This window comes from Parasteatoda tepidariorum, chromosome 7 (genome assembly GCF_982258835.1).
Source record: "Parasteatoda tepidariorum strain Cologne lab strain chromosome 7, Ptep-v5.0, whole genome shotgun sequence".
NCBI lineage: Eukaryota > Metazoa > Arthropoda > Arachnida > Araneae > Theridiidae > Parasteatoda > Parasteatoda tepidariorum.
Genome location: NC_141761.1, coordinates 95429873 through 95450385, shown reverse-complemented (window position 1 = coordinate 95450385; position 20513 = coordinate 95429873). Strand labels below are relative to the sequence as shown.

General features: G+C 27.2%; 1 protein-coding gene across 1 annotated transcript; it reads left to right on the top strand.

Moving 5' to 3' along the window:
- Positions 1-1742: 1742 nt before the first annotated feature.
- On the top strand, positions 1743-12815 carry Jwa (PRA1 family protein Jwa). The gene is made up of 4 exons (XM_016065352.4): positions 1743-2233; positions 4704-4849; positions 8369-8440; positions 11189-12815. The coding sequence occupies exons 1-4, from the start codon at positions 2052-2054 to the stop codon at positions 11326-11328; spliced, it is 540 nt and encodes a 179-aa protein (XP_015920838.2). The 5' UTR covers positions 1743-2051; the 3' UTR covers positions 11329-12815.
- The last annotated feature ends 7698 nt before the right edge of the window (positions 12816-20513 follow it).

The window sequence follows — 20513 nt, the reverse complement described above, 5'->3', positions numbered from 1 at the left end:
TATTAACCCGAAAGTTTAAGATGACACAAGCTAGTTAATAATTCACTTATTTCAGTCATTTTTTAAAAAAATTTGCCAAAAGTTAGATTTAGTAGTATAATTTTAAAAAAAAAAGTACACAAAACAACAGTTATAAATAAGTGTTTCAGAAATTTTCAAGTTAGTGTTATAAAAAATGAATATTTATATTACATATAGATCAATAATCACGTAATAAATACCTTGAATTAAAAAATAATTATCATTAAGAAATAGAAATCTTGAAACAAAAAGTAATGAACTAATAAGAAATGTAAATAGAAGTCGATTTTTTTAAAATTTTAAACAGAATCAAAGCTTAAATTAAAAACTTACCAATAACATATAAAATCTTCATATTTTTCAAAATTATCATGTCATGATATAATACTAGAATGTTTATTATATTGTGAATTTCAGAATCTATTTTAGTTAACAATTATGAAAGAAATATAAATGTTAAAAACCTTTGGCATTAAAAGTCTAGTTCTAATAACACAGGCCAACGAACGACCTTAGTCGTTGGGCTCTATTTAAGATCCTTTTACAAAAACTAAACTTTTATATAATATCATCTGTTATTAATCTAAGACATTGATTTGCACGTGTGCTGAAGGAGGTACAGATCAGGATAGATTTCCATATCATCACTACTATGTTGTGGTTATCAGAAATGATTTAATATTATAAAAAGAAATACATACAACACAAATTATAAGCATAATACATTGAAGGCCTAGTTTAACAACTTAGGTCAGACCTTTAATGAAACTCATATGATGTATAATATAGTAAAAACTAAAAGCATAATTTGTTATTAAGCTAGGATAATATTCATCGTTCTAGGTCTGATATGGAATATAGAAAGGATATAAGAAAAATTTATGACACAAAAGAAAAGTATTTAACAATCAAATATTGATTGGATTTGTTTATTTCAAAAACAATATACATTGGACAAAAATGTTTATGAATGCATATGAAGCAACAAATCTTTTACTGATTTTAAAGTTCTATCGCTATTACAAATTTAACAATGCTTTGGATAGTTGTTTGATTTACAAAACGATATGTTTATTGAAAATCACAAGTCAAAATTCTTTCGATGTGAATCTATCAAGTAAATCTAATCACCACACGTATCAAAATTCAGATGAATTCTTAGTCTTGAAAACAAAAACATACTAATATCAGAAATAAAACGTTTATGAATGATATCCATTGCTATAAACAGCATCAAGGCGATTCATCTACAGAATACATTTCCAATAATAATTATTATACTTCAACTTAATACAAGAAAATTTATTTTAAATGATAAAACAAGCTTTTATAACAAATTTATATTAAAATCCATTCAAAAATACAGAAAAATTATGACGATCTCAACAGCAGTATAATAAAGTTTGTAAACAAATAAGGGTAATGACGTCATGCGAACTGACCAAACCGACCAGAAACCTGGTGCACTTCGTGCGTAACTGGTGACACTGGTTTGAATATTGGAACGATCGGTGCAGTGCACTGGTGTAACTGGTTTTAATATTGGAACGGTTGGTGCGGCAAACCAGTGTAACCGGTTACACCGGTGCGAATATTGGAACGTGCCCTAAGATTACAAACGAAGTAGCAAATTTGGTAAATGGGAGGAGTTTTGTTTTGAATTTAGAGTTGAGATGTACTCAAGCGATATTTTTCAACAAGTTCTCATAATGTTGGTAAACAAATTATGTAATTATATGGAATGACATATAATTTATAGAATCAAAATTTTTAATTGTTCTCCTTAGTAAAGACTAATTTAAGAAACAAGTATAAAATATTTTTTTGTGGTGGCAACAAGAACTCTACACACCCTTTTTACTTTTTGTTTTGCTAGCTCGATTTAGAAATTGACAGCTGTGATTGTAATACTTCAGAATTTATGTGCCGTATAATACTTTCTGCCTCGCTATTGCATATAGTATTTAATTGTTTCGTTTAATAATAAAAAAGGTGATAATTCAACATAGTTGAAAATTATTGACATAAAAATGTCTAATTCAGTTGAAATTGCACCTATGAGAAGTCTGGATGATTTCTTATTGGAATCAGCAAGATTTCAGATACCTAATGTCAAAGACATGGATAAATGGGCAAATCGAGTGTGCAATAACTTACTCTACTACCAGACAAATTACTTTTTTATGTCTGTAATTGTTTTTCTTATTGTTGGGTGAGTTTTAGTATCACTAATATACCAATGAATCAAACGATATATTAATGCCAAATCTCCATTAATTTTTATTATTAGTTTATTCTTTAAAATCGCATAGTTTTGATGTTTTATAAGTAATTATTATTTCAGTATTTCCTAGTTATTTTAATTCTTTGATGTCGATTTTTTTTCTCTCTAATTCGATAGTTACACTTTCCTTCAAACTTGCATTATCATTATTGTTTGTGCAGTTATTTAAAAATTCAGTAGCCAATTTTATGTAATTAACATGAGTATTAATGAAATTTTAAGGGATATCCTCGTATCATAATCTGCTGCTCAAACTACAACAATCGCCAAGGTGCTAAATGGATTTTAAACATGAAATTTTTCTTAAAATGGCGTGTAGAGATTTGCCCAGTGGTTGGCTATGAGTTATACCTGCAGAGGTTTCCGTATTGTGATCTGTGGTAGAATAATTGCCAACCTGCGAGAAACTAAAGAAAAAATCACAGAAAGGGATCAACTTGAAAGGTATAACTCTTAGCCACCCCTAGACAGACATCTACATGCTTTTTTTAAAAAAAATTTTAAAGTTTAAAATCTATTTGGCAATTGTAATTGGCGCAACACATCACGATATGGAATTATCACCTTATACCCTTCAAAATTGTCACCTTCTGTAATGTTTATTTTTTTTACTTTTCCGCAGACCACTGTTCAGAAGTTGCCAAGACTTAGTGATTAGTGTGCCACAGATCACAATACTGAAAATCTTCCCAAATTTCATCTTCCTATGAAGCCAATTAAACTTTCAAAATTTTCCATTTAAACTTAATCAGAGTTTTTACATTCGTTAGTGTGTAGTTGTGGAAGTAGTAGCTTTTTAAAGAACGCTGAATATTCTGTTCTATTTTGTTATCAAAGATCAAATTCTGCTATCAAGGAAATGATTGTAATGTTCCCATTTATCATGCCATTAAAATAAAGGTGTTCGTTCTCTTTGTTATTCCATATTTAATAAACTCAGCAAAATTTCTAAAGTTACCTTCATTAATTTTATACTTTCACCTGTTGGGGAAAATATAATAATGTTTACTAAATTTATGAATATTTATGGTTAAATTTCTGTGTGCACTTGATTTCTGATTCAATAGGAATTGGAATTAGCTCAATTTTTTACCTATTACTCATAAAATTATTTATAATGTATTTATTATTACAGGTAGATTGCTCTTTATTATTATTGAAACAGTGAATATTGTATGTATAATCACGCTAAGGATAGTAATAAGTTATCAATGTTTTATGGATCCTGTGATTGAATTTCTATAATAAATGATTAAATTTTGATGTTTTTAATTCAGAGCAGCCAGAACAAATTCTCATTTTTTTTTTAAACGTAAAACAAAATGGTTGTTGCCTCCATCTCCAGAAAATTAAATAAATAAAAAAATGTGAAAAAAAATTTATTTTATCTGCTCCCAGATAAACCAAAAATATCTAATTTTTTGAAAACTCTCAACGAATAAATATAAAAGCATAAAGGCTCATAAAATATTTATTGTATCATGGACTGAGAGGAATTACATAGGTTTAATATTAAAATAAAAGGCAACTTAAGCTTTAAAATATTTTATGTTTCCAATTTTTCTAGGTAAATAATAAAATGATGATTAAAATAGAAATGGTATTTTAATCTGAACTGAGCCTAATTTATAATTACTGTACTGAACAAAGTTCCATTTTAAAATTATTATGACTATTTTTTTAATTTTATTTCACCTTTTAGCATTCTAACTACTGAGCCTAACAGTTCTAACCTTTTGAGAGACTTAGAATGGTGAAAAAAAAATTATTTTCATCCAATATATTGATTATATTTGTTAAGTGTGATGAAAGAAATATTTTATACTAGGAGTGAATTTTTTTCGAATAAGGCTACTTTTGAAGGGTCATTATGAATTTAGTTTTTGTATTAAATTGAAAATTAAAAAATACATTGTGATAAACGCATTTTAAAAAATCAATGAAATCCGAACCAAAAAGCGGTATTTTCTGTCAAAAATACTAAATTGATTTCTGTAATTCTTTCCCCATAAGAACTTTTGATTAAATAATTATTTTAATCTTCTGAAATTACAAAGAAAAAACAGTGTTGCCTTGCACATACTGCCCATATATATAGAAATAGACATAGAAAATAACTTACTCAGTGAAAAAACGTGTAAGTTAAAAGTCAGTTTTATAAATGTAAGATGGTTAGTGTGTTTAATGTTTGTCAGGTATGCTAAAATGACCAGTATTGATATATCTTTTTTCGGAAAACGCTAACATAATTTTTGAAACTTCGTTTTGTAAGATAATTTTTTTTGCTATTGTCAATATATTATTTTTAATTTGAAATTTATTTTTTGTCTATAATTGTAAAAATTATTTATTAAATGTTTCTTTTGAATTCATTTTAACATATTATTGTCTATTTTAGACTTATTCATCCTGTTAAAATGCTTTGTGGCATTGCAGCAATGCTCGCAGCCTTCGGATTATTCTGCTACGTGACTAACTCAAAAAGAACTGCAGCAAAATTCAAACGAGATCACCCTGTAGTCAGTCTTCTAGTGATTTTTTCTGGTAATCCATTTACATTTAAGTCTAACATCTCTCAATCTGTGTTGATTTATTATTTGCTGAAAAGTTTATTTTTACAACAAAAAAAAAAAAAATATATATATATATTCCATGAAAAGTTTTTGTGTTGAAAGCTTCCTAGAGGCAAGAATAAATTTGCTGGAGTCAGGGTCAATATTGGATACTAATTCCTGATAGTTAAGAATTAACATCATTGTCTTCTGTAAATTGGCCATGGATATTGTAAAATTATAAATTATTCTTTTATAATTTTTAGTACGGAATTAAATTTCCTGATTCATAAAAACTGAAATCAAATTTTATTTAGCAAATTTGCAATCTTAAAAAGTTTACTTAAAAAAAAAAATTTAAATTTATATAATTTATTCTTATATACTAGTTCATGAATATGTTCTAAAAATCTTTTTGTAAATGTCATTTTAAAAGTTGCTTTATCTGTAAAACGTGGTACATTTCTGTCTGTTTTTTTATATTTATGTAGTTATTTATTTTATTATTATTTGTTTTTTGAATTTTTGGACCAATTTCTATATTTTGTAAGACATATATTTAATTCTAATAATGCATAAAAAAAAATGAGAAACTAAAACTGAAATTAACATTTACTTTATGTTATTATTCCAAGAAATTTCAGGGAAAGATATTAATATCACATGCTTATAAGCCCATAAAAATGCACCCCTTAATTCACTTTGACATGGCTTTCATTTAGAAGGAAAACTTTATTTTTACTTAGTGTTTTCTTTATGATTTAGTATAAGCAAGTGATATACATTTAAATTTATTTTGAATTTAGTGATTTCTTTTGATACAAATAAATAAGAGTAAGAACAAAATTTATAGAACTTAAACCAGAATTGACAATTTGTCTGGAAGAAACCTATTTCTTCCAGTATCCTGGAAGAAACTCCACAAAATGGAAAATAAACTAAAAATCCAATACAATTGTTTAGCAATAAATTACGCTATTCTCATAAGTATTATGAGACTAGTGCGTATATTTAAAGAAAGATAACACAAGAAATTTAAGTTCTTTACATTTACCTTTTTTAAAAAATAACCATTTTCGCTTTAATTTTAGTAGTTTTGTATAGAATTTTGAAATCTACTATTTAGGATTTGGTTTAAGTATTCATGTCTTATAGTACTTGACTATAGAAATTAATATGTGATTTGTAATTGTGAATTCAGCATATGATTTATTTTATTGCAGTGCATATGTTTAATATGTGATTTGTTAATGTAGCAACATTATTAAAATTTTATTATGATGCTTCATAAAATTCTTCTTAAAATTGAATGAACAGTTCTGTGTAAAATTATATGAAATTAGGTTTGCTGTGTGTAATATTTAAGAGTATTTTACTTAAATATTGATGGATTACAGTTATTTTCATTTCTTAAGAAATTCATTAATTTTTTTAACTAGTTGTTGCTTTTTAGTTATTACTTATTTAAAAATGATATATTAAGCAGTTTTGAAATTAATATTATTTCAATAAGATTGCAATTATAAACTGCCTAAAAAATTATTTTTAATGTTTGATATTTATTATTTTTTATTTTTAAAAAAGCTTCCAGAGTGGTGTTTTCCTGTTTTTTCTCCCACTATGAAGGAAACTTACATCTCTGGTTTAACAATTAAAAAAGTTAAAAAGCAATTTTTAGTTAGAAAAGGGCTCTAAAGTGGATGGGCTAGTAAAGTTCAGATTTAAACATTTCAACTCCTGGTCTCATATACATTTAAATAAAATAAAATAATGAAAGAGTGAGGACTTGGGAGATCGAATATTTGCCTTCCAATGAGGTGAACCAAGTTCGAATCCCTGTAATGACTGGTTTGTACGTAAATTATATTCTTAAATATTTTGATATCTGGATTTTGCCAGTTTCTCCTGGTCTAATGGTTTAATAAAAATTCTTATGGTTTTTGTACATATTAGAAAATTCCCTAAATTTGAGCAAGTTTCCTACAAAAATTCCCTTTTGAAGTAGAATTTTCTAGAGATTATTGCTTGCTTAAATATTTAAATGAATATTTCTAATACGTAATGAAGCGATCCTCATTTATAAAAATCACTTTAAAACTTTTTTGTTCTAAACTGTTCAGTTTATGTATTTTTACCTTTAATTACCTTTTTTAAATTAATTAAAAAATCTTTTAACTTTGATGAATTAAATGCTTATTACTCTTCAGAATTATGAGTAAACATAATTCATAACATTTCAAGTTTATTTAATGCTAATTATAACTGAAAATACTGCAGTTAATCTATTTTGATGACTATAAAAATCCCTAAAATTTCCTATGTATAAAATACTATACATTGTGCTAGAATTATCATGAAATTTATGTTATTTCAAACATCTACTGGATTTGTCCCTATCCCTGTTGGCAGCTATATGCTGCCCACTCTCACCAAACATAGTGATAACGAGGTTTTCGTGGTTTTCCTCTCCATGTAGCAGATTATATTCTTCAAAAAATCCTATACAAAGGCTGGTTTATTCCAGTGCTTAATCCAGGAGTTCCCTTTTCTTCTGAGTTGAGTTCAAAATTACAAGGCTATCGGGTTGTATAGTCAAAAATTCGGTTTGCTGTTGGACACTGGTTATAAAATTTGTCTGTAAATATGTTTATCTGTTGCTTCGTGTGGAATTTTTTGCATAATAAAATTTAATTTTAGTTTGCAACTCAATAATTTGTTTTCAAATTCTTGATTAGAGGTTTTTTGATTTTTGTTTAAAATTTTATTGTAGACTTGAAATTTTAAAAATGACTAATTAGAAAAAGTCTATTCAAAAAAAGTATTTAGAGCTTTATTGTCAGAAAAATGATATGCGGAAGTGCATTAAATATCACATATCTTTATTATATTTTAGAGAAAGCTGAACAGTCAAAAGCTAAAACTTTCATAATTTTGTGCAATTTTGTCAACATTTTAAAAGCCTCACCACAAGAGCGGTGGAACAAAGTGCCGTTTTATATGAAGCTTTGAATCGTTTACATATAGTGGCAGAAAAAAATAATTTTAATTCGAATGTACGAAACAGAGAATCATACATTAAAACCTAAACTTTCCTGCTGCTGAAGGAAATTTCTTCATATAGCATAGAAAGTTGGAAGTCTGGTATTTTGCACATAATGATTTTTAATTAATTAAATTTTTTTGTTGTTTGGTCATGGGAAATTAGTGTAAAAAAAGTGACTATGATAAATCTGTACGAATGAGACATTTTCATTATAGAAAATTGATCTTATGAAGGAGAAAGCATTAAAAAAATTTTGTAAAAATTTACTAACAAAAAAATAAAATTTTTATATCTTTTTTTGTAACTTAGTTGAAAGTAAAATGCATAAAAGTATTTTTGGTATGTAAGAAAATTATTTCAATTTATTTAATAGTGAACTTTTAACGTATATTTTTGCAATGTAAATGTATATTTTGTTTCTTTTTATAACATTAACTATTTTAATATTTTCTAATGTTACATTTATAGGAGGTTATTTTGTGGTCTATATGCTTGGATCGGTCCTAATTTTTCTGTTTGGAATCATGCTGCCTGTTCTTTGTAGGTTTTATTTTTTGAATCATCTTATTTTATACAATAGTATAAAACTTTTGTTCCTGATTTTTATAGCTTAACAACGTTGCTTGAATTATTTATTAAAAAACTGCTGGTTTAAAATGTATACATTGGTAGGATATGTTTGTACTTAATTAGGTAATTTTTGATATACCTAAATGTCTTTTACAATATTATTTAAAAAAATTTTTTTTTAGTGATCTGCTAATATTTTGAAATATTAAGTATAAAGTAAGAAATTTTTTTTTTTTTTTAAGGAAAATTGAATTGTTATTCCTATTGCCTTCCTTAATTGATTTATTTTAGTTAAAATTATTTTTATTCATGTTCTAAAAACAAAAAAATTTTTTTTTTTTTTGAAAAATTATTTTTAATGCTTTATTGATTTTTTAAAAATATTATCTTTAAAAAATTTGTTATATGTAAATGACCTGCAGTATTTTGAAACGTCTGGTATTTTTTTTATGGTGGAAGGTATTATAATGGTATTTTTTTTATTTCTTTTAGTTTTTATTTTGTTTTTATTTGTAAATATTTTTTGCATTTTATGAATATTCTAAAAACGTAATGTTTTAAAATATGTAAAATTTTACACTTGTTAATTGTGAATTAATTCTCCAAGCATTGAGACCTTGAGTAAAATTGTTTTTAAATTTCCCAGCTTTGCACTATTTTTAATGCAAGAAAGTCTGCTGTCAAAAATTCTGAAAAATTATTAAAAAGGAAAAAGAAAGAAAGAAAAAAAGAAACATTTGTAAATAAACAAATAAAAATTATTGCAATTATCAATCAACATGTAGCATGTATTAGTGTCTAAAAATTATCTTTTTCTTCTTGAAGATGTATATTGATAAAATCTATACTGATTTCCTACTACAGCTTAAATGTAAATTATTTTTTTAAATTTGTTGTATTAAATTTATTCTCTGCTCCCTAAGATTTGAGATAAAATACATTCTTAGCCTTTGCACTTAGAAAATAGGATCTTTTGAAGGATAATAATGAATGAGTATTTATTTTAAGTATCCATATACTACAATTTTAATTATTAAAATTTTTGAGGGGGCATTTTCATGTAGACAACTGCATTTAGGGAATACTGACTTCAACTATTTTACATGATTTTACTATTTAGCTATCTCCCCTTTTTAAACAAAACCTTTTAGGTCAATTTTCTAATAATTACTGCTGTTTATAAAAATAAAAAAAAATCCTAACATTTTTTTCACATACAATCTATTTAGAATTTCAAATAAAACTATGATTAGAGAAATTTCATCAAACAGAAAATTGATTGTTTTAACAAATTCTGCTCAAAGTGTTCTAAATTTAATATTAAGTTTTAGTGTTAGACAAATTTTTGAAATTTTGATGGTGTTTTTAATTGAGATAAGAAGCTCAAGATTTATTTTTGTTTACATTTGAAACAAAAACAAATTTCTAGCTTCTTACTTTCCCAACTTCTCATTAGAAAGTTTGCTGCTTATTGTACACGATAGTTTTGTTTTCAATAAACAAAATAAATAATATTATCTCTGAGCTCTGATCTGTTGCATTTCATAAGATTTTAATGATGTTAAGTAATCCTAGTGAGTTTGAACTAAAACTTTGTTGTAGCTATTTATAGATCTAGTGTTAAAAAAGTAGACATGGTTGCAATATTTAGAAAGAACTCTCTTTTTTGGCAGTCCTGTTTGGCTTCTTTTGACTTGTTTATTTTTATTTGTTGCAAGCAGTGCACCCTGCATATGTTAGTGATAGTATTTAAGTAGAGTAATGGGACAAAGTTCATTTTTTTCATAGTTTGTTATTGACACGGTAATAAGTGTTTTTTAACGATTTTTATTTGAATATTATTACCTCTCAAACCACATGTTTACTATCTTATTCACAATTTATGTACAGAATTATTATGCAAATACATGTACTGTCTTCACTATTTACTGTCTTCATTATTTACTCTGTTCACAGTTAACATAGAGAACATGTGGAGCCAAATGGCCTCAAAATATGCTGGATATAGTTATCCAAAAATGTGGGCGGTAAAGAGCCTGTAGTGCTTCCTAGCGTGGAAAACACTGTCGATACATCTCTTTTGAACAATGTTTAAGTTTAGCTGCTCTGCTTATTTTATAGTCAGTAATTGCAAAGATTGGCATTATGAACATGGGGTCCATAAATTCTGAGCATTAAGGCATCAAAAACGTTGTAGCCAACCTCAACTATTTTACTAAAATTTAAGATAACAGCAAAGTGCTAATTTATATTCCTTAATATACTAGTTATTAGAAATTGGACCTTCTACTAATAATTTTACATTCTTATAAACATCTGCTTATGCATATCCATTAAATTATATTTCACAATGAACTTTATCTTTATTTCCACTTTATCTAACATTCAAAGCAGAATCACGAGTTTATATTTCTTTAAAATTAGTATGTTATATTTATTAATCTATTCATAACTATTAATATGTTATGTTCATTAATCTATTCATAACAGTTGAAATAGGTAACAATTTAATATATATTTCGCAATGAACTTTATCTATATTTCACTATATCTAACATTCAAAGCAGAATCACGAGTTTATATTTCTTTAAAATTAATATTTTATATTTATTAATCAATTCATAGAGGTTGAAATCGATAAAAAAATTTATTCTTTCAAATCATGAGTTTTATGTAGTGAATTCCATAATTTTTCTTAACTTATTGCTCTTTTTTCAGTGATATTCATTCATTCCTCGATGCGGTTGAGAAATATCCGAAACAAGGTCATCAATAAAATTGAAACAATTGGTTTGAAAAAGACCCCGATGGGTCTTTTTTTAGAAGCGCTTGGGCAAGAACATTCTATTATCACCTAAAATGCTGTGCTGAATCATTTCAATTTGCTGTGAAAACCCTCTTTGTGAAATATTCGAGTATCAAAATGTAAAATATATATGTGTGTTTGTAAATTGAAGCTAAAAAGTCTATCGTAGCTATTGATAGTGATTTCAGAAAGCAATGGTACCTATAAAAATATTTTATGTCTGCTGTGTTTATATTTGTACAGTTTTTTTGCCTAGTTATATTGATTCATTTATATGAATTAATTAATATCTCTAGATTTACTGCACAAGTAAAAGTGTGAGTTTAGCGACATATTTTACTTTATCGAGTTATAAAATGTATCTTTGGTTTTTAATTTAATGTTTTGATAGAAATCCTATTCTAGTTTTTGGGATCATTCTAAGAAAAGAAAAAAAGCGTACTTGAGTAGGCTTCGCAAAATTTAGAATCATAAAAAAAAGCCCTTCCACAAAATTTTGAGTCTTAAATAAGATGCTTCACAGAAATCCAAATCTTAAATAAGAACCCATTGCAAAAATCACAATATCATAAAAAGACCTTTAATTAAAATCTGGGAAATTTAAATAGATCTTTTACAAAGTTCTCGACTTCAAAATGTTTCTTTCTCATAAACATAAAAATGTGTATTTATTTTTGTGGGAATTTTCAACAACTGCAAATTTAAGCACTCCTGAAAAATTTACCAAAGTATGTGAAATGACTTTTCTAACTACCAACAAATGACAAATTAATTTTTACTATACATCAATATTTAAATGTACATAAAATAGTAAATAAATGCGGTTTTCATTTAGATACATATTTCATAAACTTTGACAAATTTATTTTTTCACAAATTTAAAATTATTTTTCCCTGAATACAAAAAACCGAATCATGACAAGAAATCTTGTTTTGACTCCTGAATTTTCAGCCTCAACTGTCTTTATTATTTTTAAAATTGTAGATAAAGATTAAGTCTTATTATTTTCTCATTAGATGTGGAATAAATTATGTTCTCCTGAAAATTTTTTTTTTTTTTTTTAAAGTGGTGTAACTATGATTTACATTAATAGCATGTTTTTATTTATCATTTTTATTTATCTACCCTTTTTATTTATCAGACATCTTAGTTTACACTATTTTTATTTTAACTATATTTAAGTAACATATCAGAACTTTTATTATTTTAAAATAAATATTTAGTTCTTGTGTTCGATGATACTTGGTTGTGCAATAATTTTTAGTTTTTAAGCTGAGGGTAACTATATTTTGTATTATTTATACTTAATAATACACTTTTATTCAAAATTTATAGTTTTGAGTCTTTGTTTGCAACATTTTTTTTAAACTGAACTATGTTGCTGATCAAAATTTTTATTTAAAAATTCAATAAATACTGAGTAGGACTTGATTGATACAATTGTGAACAAATGCTTATTACTATTTTTTAATATGGTCTAAGGTTTAACTTTATTCTGCTTGTTCTTGTCTTTCCACTTTTGCACTTTTTTGTAAGTTCAAGTCAAGTTTAAAATTTATAATAACATAAGACAATGAATTTCAGAAAAAATAAGTAGAATATTCTGAATAAGCAGATTAGAGTTTTGAACATAAGTGCATAATGCTTTCTTTGTTCAAAATTTTTAATTATATATCAGACTTTGTTTACAACATTTCTGTTTTCAATACAATTGTGTGAAATCAAGATTTTTATTATTTTTAAAATAATAAATATTGATTATAGAAATCTGTGATTGAAATCTATTATGGCAGACTTTGTTTATAGCATTTTCATTTTTAATACAGCTGTATCACTTATTAAAGTTTTATTATTTATAAAATGAATATTGATTAGGGTTTGATTTATTTTTGACACAATTATGAAAAAATATTATTTTTGAATATTGAGATGTAACTGTTTTTTGTTTGTTCTAGTCTATTTAATAATGCACTTTTGTTCAATATATTTAAATATGAAGCTTTGTATACCTTTTTATTTTAATCTCATTTTGTATAACACATTCAAATTTTATTATTTCTGAAATAAGTAAATCTCAATTAGTTTTTGTTCTATGATAGAAAAAGTTTTATCCTAAAGTAGTATGTTTAAATCCTTTTAATTTAATTTGTTAAACTCTTCTCAATATTTCTGTTATTTTTGGAATAAACTAAATAAGTGTCAATTTTTGTATGGCAGAAGTTTGTTATTAATTTTTGGTATTTTTTTATATAATATTTTTAATTACTCTGAAATCAGGCAAAAAAAATGTTTCAGAAAGCCTTGTAGAGATTAAAATCAAGACTTTAAAGCAGCTGAAATTATTTTTTGTTCCTTGCTTAGTAAAATATGTCGTGATATTGATTTAACAATTCAAAGTATTATCTCAATTTATGTGATTTGTACAAAAAATGTTGATAGATTGGTGATATATAAACTTTCAAAAATTGATCTTTCATTTTTTTTATATATACTATACATATATTTTTAGAACTGTATATAATGTGTGTATTTCATTTAATATAGTCAATTTTATGAGATATAAATACTCAGTTGTGCCATAACAAATCAATGCTATACTTAAGCTTATTAACATTTTAGAGCTTTTTTTTTGTTCAAAATTTAATTCTGTTAAAAATTTAATTTTGTTAAAATTAAACTTTTATTTTGCTTCAAATCAAGTAATCCATCTCACTATCTCTGTTTAAATTTCGGAAATTCATATTGAGATATAAAATTTTAGCGTTTGATACTGATACTGACCTGGTATGCATTGTAGTTTACATTTATGTAAAATAACTAAATTTAATCGAAAATCACTAGAAAATGTTCAGAATAAAAATTGCTTTTAGAAAATAGAATATTTTATTGTTTAAGCATCTAAAAGTTATACAATTTGGTTGTAAACTACTATCTTCAATCTAATCCATTTATTTCAAATTTTTTTTTGTCATAAAATTGTTACATAAATATTATTTGCAATTTACAGAAATTGTGCTAATGTTGTACTCTTAAGAGTTTTTTTTTTTAAATAAAAAATATATAAAGTTTCAAAATTTTGTTTTGGGTTTTAGCTAAGAAAAGTATATTTTTATATGTTAATTATATTTCAGTAAGTTTAAAATATATATTGTAAAATACGGCAATAATTTAAGAAAATAAGTAGGATATTCTGAATTAATATCTTTTTAAAATATATTTTGATTATAAATTAAAATGTAACCTATTTTTTTCTTCAAATAATATTTCATGTTAATATTAAATTTTTATGTATTAACTTTCGTTTTGAGCTTTTAGAATTTATTTTACTTTTTTTCTATCTTATTTGAAAATTTTCAGTGCTTAAGTCGAAAAGCAAACTACTGTATGCTAAATTTATTAATAAAATATTTTTCAGAATTAAATATTTTAGAAACTAGGTTGTTTACTACTATTTTTGTTTTGATAAAAAATAATTCTCAACTTGTATGTGAGTGAATACAAAGATAATTATATGAACAAATTTCACTTTTGATTTAGAATTAACTGAAGGATAATTAAATGAATATTTTTATATTTGGATTTGCAGTTCACTTATGCGTTTTAAAGATAATTATTTGAAATGTTTCTATTATAATTATATTTAAATTTAATTCCTTTATAGTTTTGTAAGTGATCCAGTACAGTTGTAGTTGTCTTCCACATTTGCCCGTCCTTTATTCAACAAAACTGAAAAAACCATTGTTGGAAACTGCAGTAATTTCACTGTTTATAACTTGAATATTACAGTGTATTTAGTATGCTCAATCTTTACCAGAAATATAAAATAATTGTGAATTAATTCTTTTTATAAAGCATTTTACTTTGGACCTTTTTTATTTAATTTATTTTTTGTGCAAGACAAATAATAACTTATTCTGATATGATATTTGTATCTTAAGTGCATTATAGTGTTCAGACTATAAATAAGAGAACTTCTCAAAATGTAATTGAAGAACTCAATAGACAAACACGTTTAATACATTTGTGAAAATCAAAAGAAAGCTTAGAAACACTGATGAACTGCTTATAAAGCGATTCATGTTTTGTGGAGGAAGATCATGTTTATTAGCAGGATCTCCCACTAAGGTCTTCAATCACACTAAGAATTATTTTTAATTGCAGGAGAAGAGTAAGAAATATATATTGTACATAACATGAACTTTTTTTTCATTTCTATGACTAATGCTGTGCTAGCATAATGCTTTAAAAACACGTAGCCAATAACAAATTATGCTTAAATTATCTGTGAATAATAAGAAAACAGATAGTTAATTTTTCACTTATCATGCTAATTTTATATTTGAATATTACGATTTTTTTTCCCTATGTAGAAACAGGTTTTATCTCTAACAACTAATCAACTTAATTGTCTCATTTGAATTAAATTTAAAATGTTTTTGCACAAAATATTAAGCTTTTTGCAAGTAGATTTGACATTCTTGTAAATAAATTTAAACTTTTTGCCAGTCAAGTTTTTAACACTTAAAATTTAAATTTCAAAAATTTAAATTTATTCTTAAAAAGCATGAAAATTGGTCTGAGGCTAAGTTTAAGCCAATTTACAATAATCGTGATTTAGATTCTACACCTTTATTAAATTTGCTTTAAAAATTTGGATTGTTTGCGAATTATTAGAAAACAGCTAGTTAATTTTCCGTTTATTTTATACTAAAATATTGCAAAAGCATTTTGGTTTTGTTTCTAAAAATATGTATTATCCCCAACAATTTGAAAGCAAATATTCAACTAGAAAGTCTTAGTTTTATTAAATTTGTACAGTTTTTGCTCACCAGTTTTCACATTCTTGTAAATAAATTTTAATATTTTGCCAATCAAGTTGATTATTTCTCACTTAAAATTTGAATTTCAAGAGTTTTAATTTATGAAAGTGGGAAGTAAAATTAAATTTAAATTAAAAATAGTATGATTTAGCATTCAAAAACTGTATTAATTTTCTTTACTAATGATCTCTCAATTTTATAAATTTGAATAATATGTTTTTAGATAGGTTATTTTTATTGCAAACTTGTTGCGTAACATTCGTTACACTCATAAAGCAGTGCTTAAGAAATAAATCTCTATGTGCCTGTATGTTGAATGTACTTTAAAAACAAACTTTGTGTACTGTGTTACAAATATTTTGGTTAATTTTTATTTGAGTGAGTGATTTTGTGTTTTTTTTTCTCTTTTTTTTTATCTAGTCTATGATTTCCTACCTACTTGCATTTATTTAAATCCCATGTTATGTAGCTCAGTTGTAATAAGAAAATTAATTTTGTAAGTTGACTGTATTATTTTTTTAATGTTAGTACATTTGGAAGAAAAAAAATATTATAATTTATGAAAAATTATGAAAAAGCATGTTGAATGTAAGTATGAATTTTAATTTAATTGATGGTAGGTCGTATTTTATGGTAATTTTATTGCTGTTATGTTTAAATTGAAATGATTATTTTGATGAATTATTTGTTTTATAAAAAAGATCTAAATTTTTATGTTTTTCATTAGAAATCTTACTAATGTATATTTTTTTGAAAATAATTAAATATTCTGTTTTCTTTCGTTTGGTGACTTTTTTTGCTTCTTAACTTTTGATTATGGGTTGGCAGACAATAAGTAATTGTTGTTAAAATAAATATTGATCTGATGAAAAATTTTAAGAATTCATTTACTGTTTTTTTTTGTGTTTCAATTTAAATACTCATAAGATTGACTCAACAGAAATATACTTTTCAATTAGCGATTCTCCTTAGCGTTCTACACGAGTTAAACGAATACGTTTTATCTAATTTTTCAAAAATTTGGGAATAGTGCATTTTTTTTTTGAGTAAAAGTAATAGAAATCACTAAAAAATTAAAAGCTCACATAAATTAGGACAGTGGTCGGCAAACTTGTTAGCCAAGGAGCCAAATATGAACATTACAACAATTTTTAAAAAAATTGGGAGCTAAATCTGCTTGTTTAGTAAACTTTTATTACACTAAATAAGTAGTACACTAAATAAAACTAAATTTCATACTTAATAAATATTTATTAATGCGAACAATGTGCCTTGGAAAGTTTCAGTAAGTCAGGTTTGTATATTGTTGTTTTTAATTTTAGGCATGATTCCAAGTTCTCATCAAAAAGACGACTTCTCAGTTTATTCTTGATAATGTTCATGCTTGAAAAAGATTGTTCGCATATATATGTAGAACCGAAAAGGGAAAGAACAGCAAACGCGAGCTTTTTCAGCTGATCATAAGAGTTAGGAATACTATTCCAAGCGTTGAAAATGATCATGTCTTCCTTCTCCTGGTCATTCAAAGCTGACCACTTGGATCAAATTTTTTCTTCTCCAATATTTCCAATTCAACAGATAGACGTTCGAATTTAGAGCGCCATATCTGCTTGTTTTTTAAATCCAGCAATTGTATTTCAAAGCTACCAATGTCAATTTCAAGAGGGAAAAATTTCAACTCGGTTATCGTAGCATTAAGAGGATTTTAATTTATCAAAATAAGATGTAATTTTTTTCTTGCCAAGTTTTTTTTTAAAAATGAAAATATTATTGCGCCTTCCGTGGATATTTGTGCCAGAGCCGCTCTTAAGGAGCGAAGGAGCCACACGCGGCTCTGGAGCCGCCCTTTGCCGACCACTGGATTAGGAGATAAAGTGTTCCTGCATTAATAGTCTTAATTCTCATGTATCTATTTTTGTGATTTATTCTATTGCCTTGTATTCATTTTTGTGTTAAGTTAAGTGTGTTAGTTTTGTGTGTCTAAAGTTTATTAATCATTAAGATTATAATGCAAGTGAAAGACTATTAATAAATAATATTAAAATTTTATCAACTATAATTTTTTGTGTTTGTAACCATGGAATCTTACAATCGAAATTTCAGCTCTTTTCCCATTTTCTTATAATGTTCAAATTTTAACTGCAACTGAATGCCAGATTACTATGCAATGGAAATTATATAAATCGATTGATACAATGGAAGTTAAGTGAATCATTGGATACAATCGAAAATAATTGCAATTTTTATAGTCAATCAAAATTGCAAACCATTTGAAGACTAGTTAAAAGATTAAAATTTTAATTGACGTTCTGTGTTGGAGGACAATACAAGTTTCCATAGTTAAGGCAGAATTAATCACTGTATTATCGACGAAGTTAAATTATCGTCTATCAAAATTCTGACTACTTTAAGATTAGGTAGAGTGCTATAATTTCATCATCTGAAGCTCTATGCTGAATAACATCACATGAAGCAAATATTTTCTTATTGTTGAAAATAGAATTTACCGTCAATCAAAATTTCGACTGTTTCACTCCCTGTCAAAGAGTTTGAAGTGTAAAGAGGTCAATCTTATCTGGAGCACTTTGATTGACGACAATCTAAGTTTTAATTGTTTCTTGACAGAACAAGAAGGGTTTATCTTCATACTAGCTGCTTTTTGTCACCTTTCATAATTGTCTTGTAAAACATCTGAACTGTAATGGTAACCAAGCAGAATGCACAGCATAACTGTATTTAAGTATTCTAATTCTGAAACCCTCCCCCGATCATAACACCTTAATTAGTTTTAAACAGTATATTAACCAAAATTTTCCCCCTCAGTATATAGCTGTTGCCCGGGCTGAAGTACGTGGATTTCAATTTTAACTATTTTCAGCAATAAGAAATAAAATTCAGGCAAAACTACCGTACTGTAATGCCATTTCTGGTGGGGGAAAAAAACAACTGGGAAATAAAACCAAAATATAAACTCATGTTTGTGAAAATTGCAACACCATGAAGGACTTACGCGAGTGAGCTGAAATTTTCAGGAAATGCAAAGTAGAGCATGATATGCAAATGATTAGAATTTCAGACCCGTAGCGCATGCGTATGCTGAGCAACGCCCTCTGAACGGCGGATGGATCCGAATAAATAGACGGCTGTAGCCAAGCGAGTATAGTTATTGGTGGTTATCTGCTAGTGGTAAACGTTAGCTTAGTCATTACTTATGCCTATTCGACGAAAGAGAGCGAGATTTCAACAACTTACGGAGTTTAAACGGGGGAGAATCATCGGCCTTCGTGAAGCTGGATTATCTTATCGAGCAGTAGCCGCTCGTGTGCAGCGTAACAGCAGCACAGTGATGCGTGTTTGAAAGCAGTGGATGGACGAGTGTCGGACAACTCTGAAATCCGGGAGCGGATCCCGAAATGTCACGTCAGCTCGCGATGATAGACACCTGTTCGGCGTTGCGCTAACGGACCGTACGGCTCCCTCTAGACAAGTGGCAGCATGGTGTTCAATAGCTATAGGTGTTTCATTATGTGCTTTGTCAATTCGTAGACGTTTGCTGCAGCGTGGACTGCACGCAAGGACTCCTTTATACAGGATCCCCCTCACGCTAAACCTTCGCCGCCTGCGGCTGCAATGGGCCAAACAGCATAGGGACTGGCGTGCTGATTGGCAGCGTGTCGTGTTTTCTGACGAATCTCGCTTCAATTTGTGGTACCATGATGGCCGCATTCGTGTCAGACGCTATGCCGGTGAATGCCATCTTCCGGAGTGCGTTATCGAACGCCACAGTGGACGAACACCCGGAGTTATGGTCTGGGGTGCCATAGCATATCATGGACGATCTCAATTGCTACGAATTGTGGGTAATCTGAACAGCAACCGGTACGCCAGTGAAGTTCTACAGCCCCAAGCTGTTCCCTTCCTTCAAGCCTTGCCAGGTGCTGTAATTCAACAGAACAATGTCCACCCTCATATTGCTAGGACTGTTCAATCCTTCCTTGCATCGCGACAGATACAACTTCTTCCTTGGCCGGCGTATTCCCCGGATATGTCGCCGATTGAACATGTGTGGGATTTCGTTGGTCGGCGTCTCGCTCGTAATCCTCGTCCTGTTGCTTCTACAGACGAACTTTGGGTACGCATACAAACAGTATGGAATTCGCTTCCTCAGACAGACATTCAAAGTTTGCTTGAATCCATGCCACGTCGTGTAGCAGCACTTATTGCGGAGCGTGGTGGCTACACAAAATACTGATTTCGATTTCTTGTTATTGTTTGTTTGCTTTGAAAGTTTAATCATTTATTTGGTGTTGCAATTTTCACAAACAGGAGTTTACGATATTTAACCAATTCATTTGGTAAATTTTTCGTATACATGGTAACGATTTATGGGAAATTCTGGTTTTAACATTATAGTTC

Bases quoted from the DNA above. Each gene is read 5' to 3' on its own strand.
- Jwa (XM_016065352.4), top strand. From the start codon at position 2,052: ATGTCTAATTCAGTTGAAATTGCACCTATGAGAAGTCTGGATGATTTC. The intron at 2,234-4,703 runs GTGAGTTTTAGT...TGTCTATTTTAG, and splicing joins ATTGTTTTTCTTATTGTTGG to ACTTATTCATCCTGTTAAAA. The intron at 4,850-8,368 runs GTAATCCATTTA...TTACATTTATAG, and splicing joins TCTTCTAGTGATTTTTTCTG to GAGGTTATTTTGTGGTCTAT.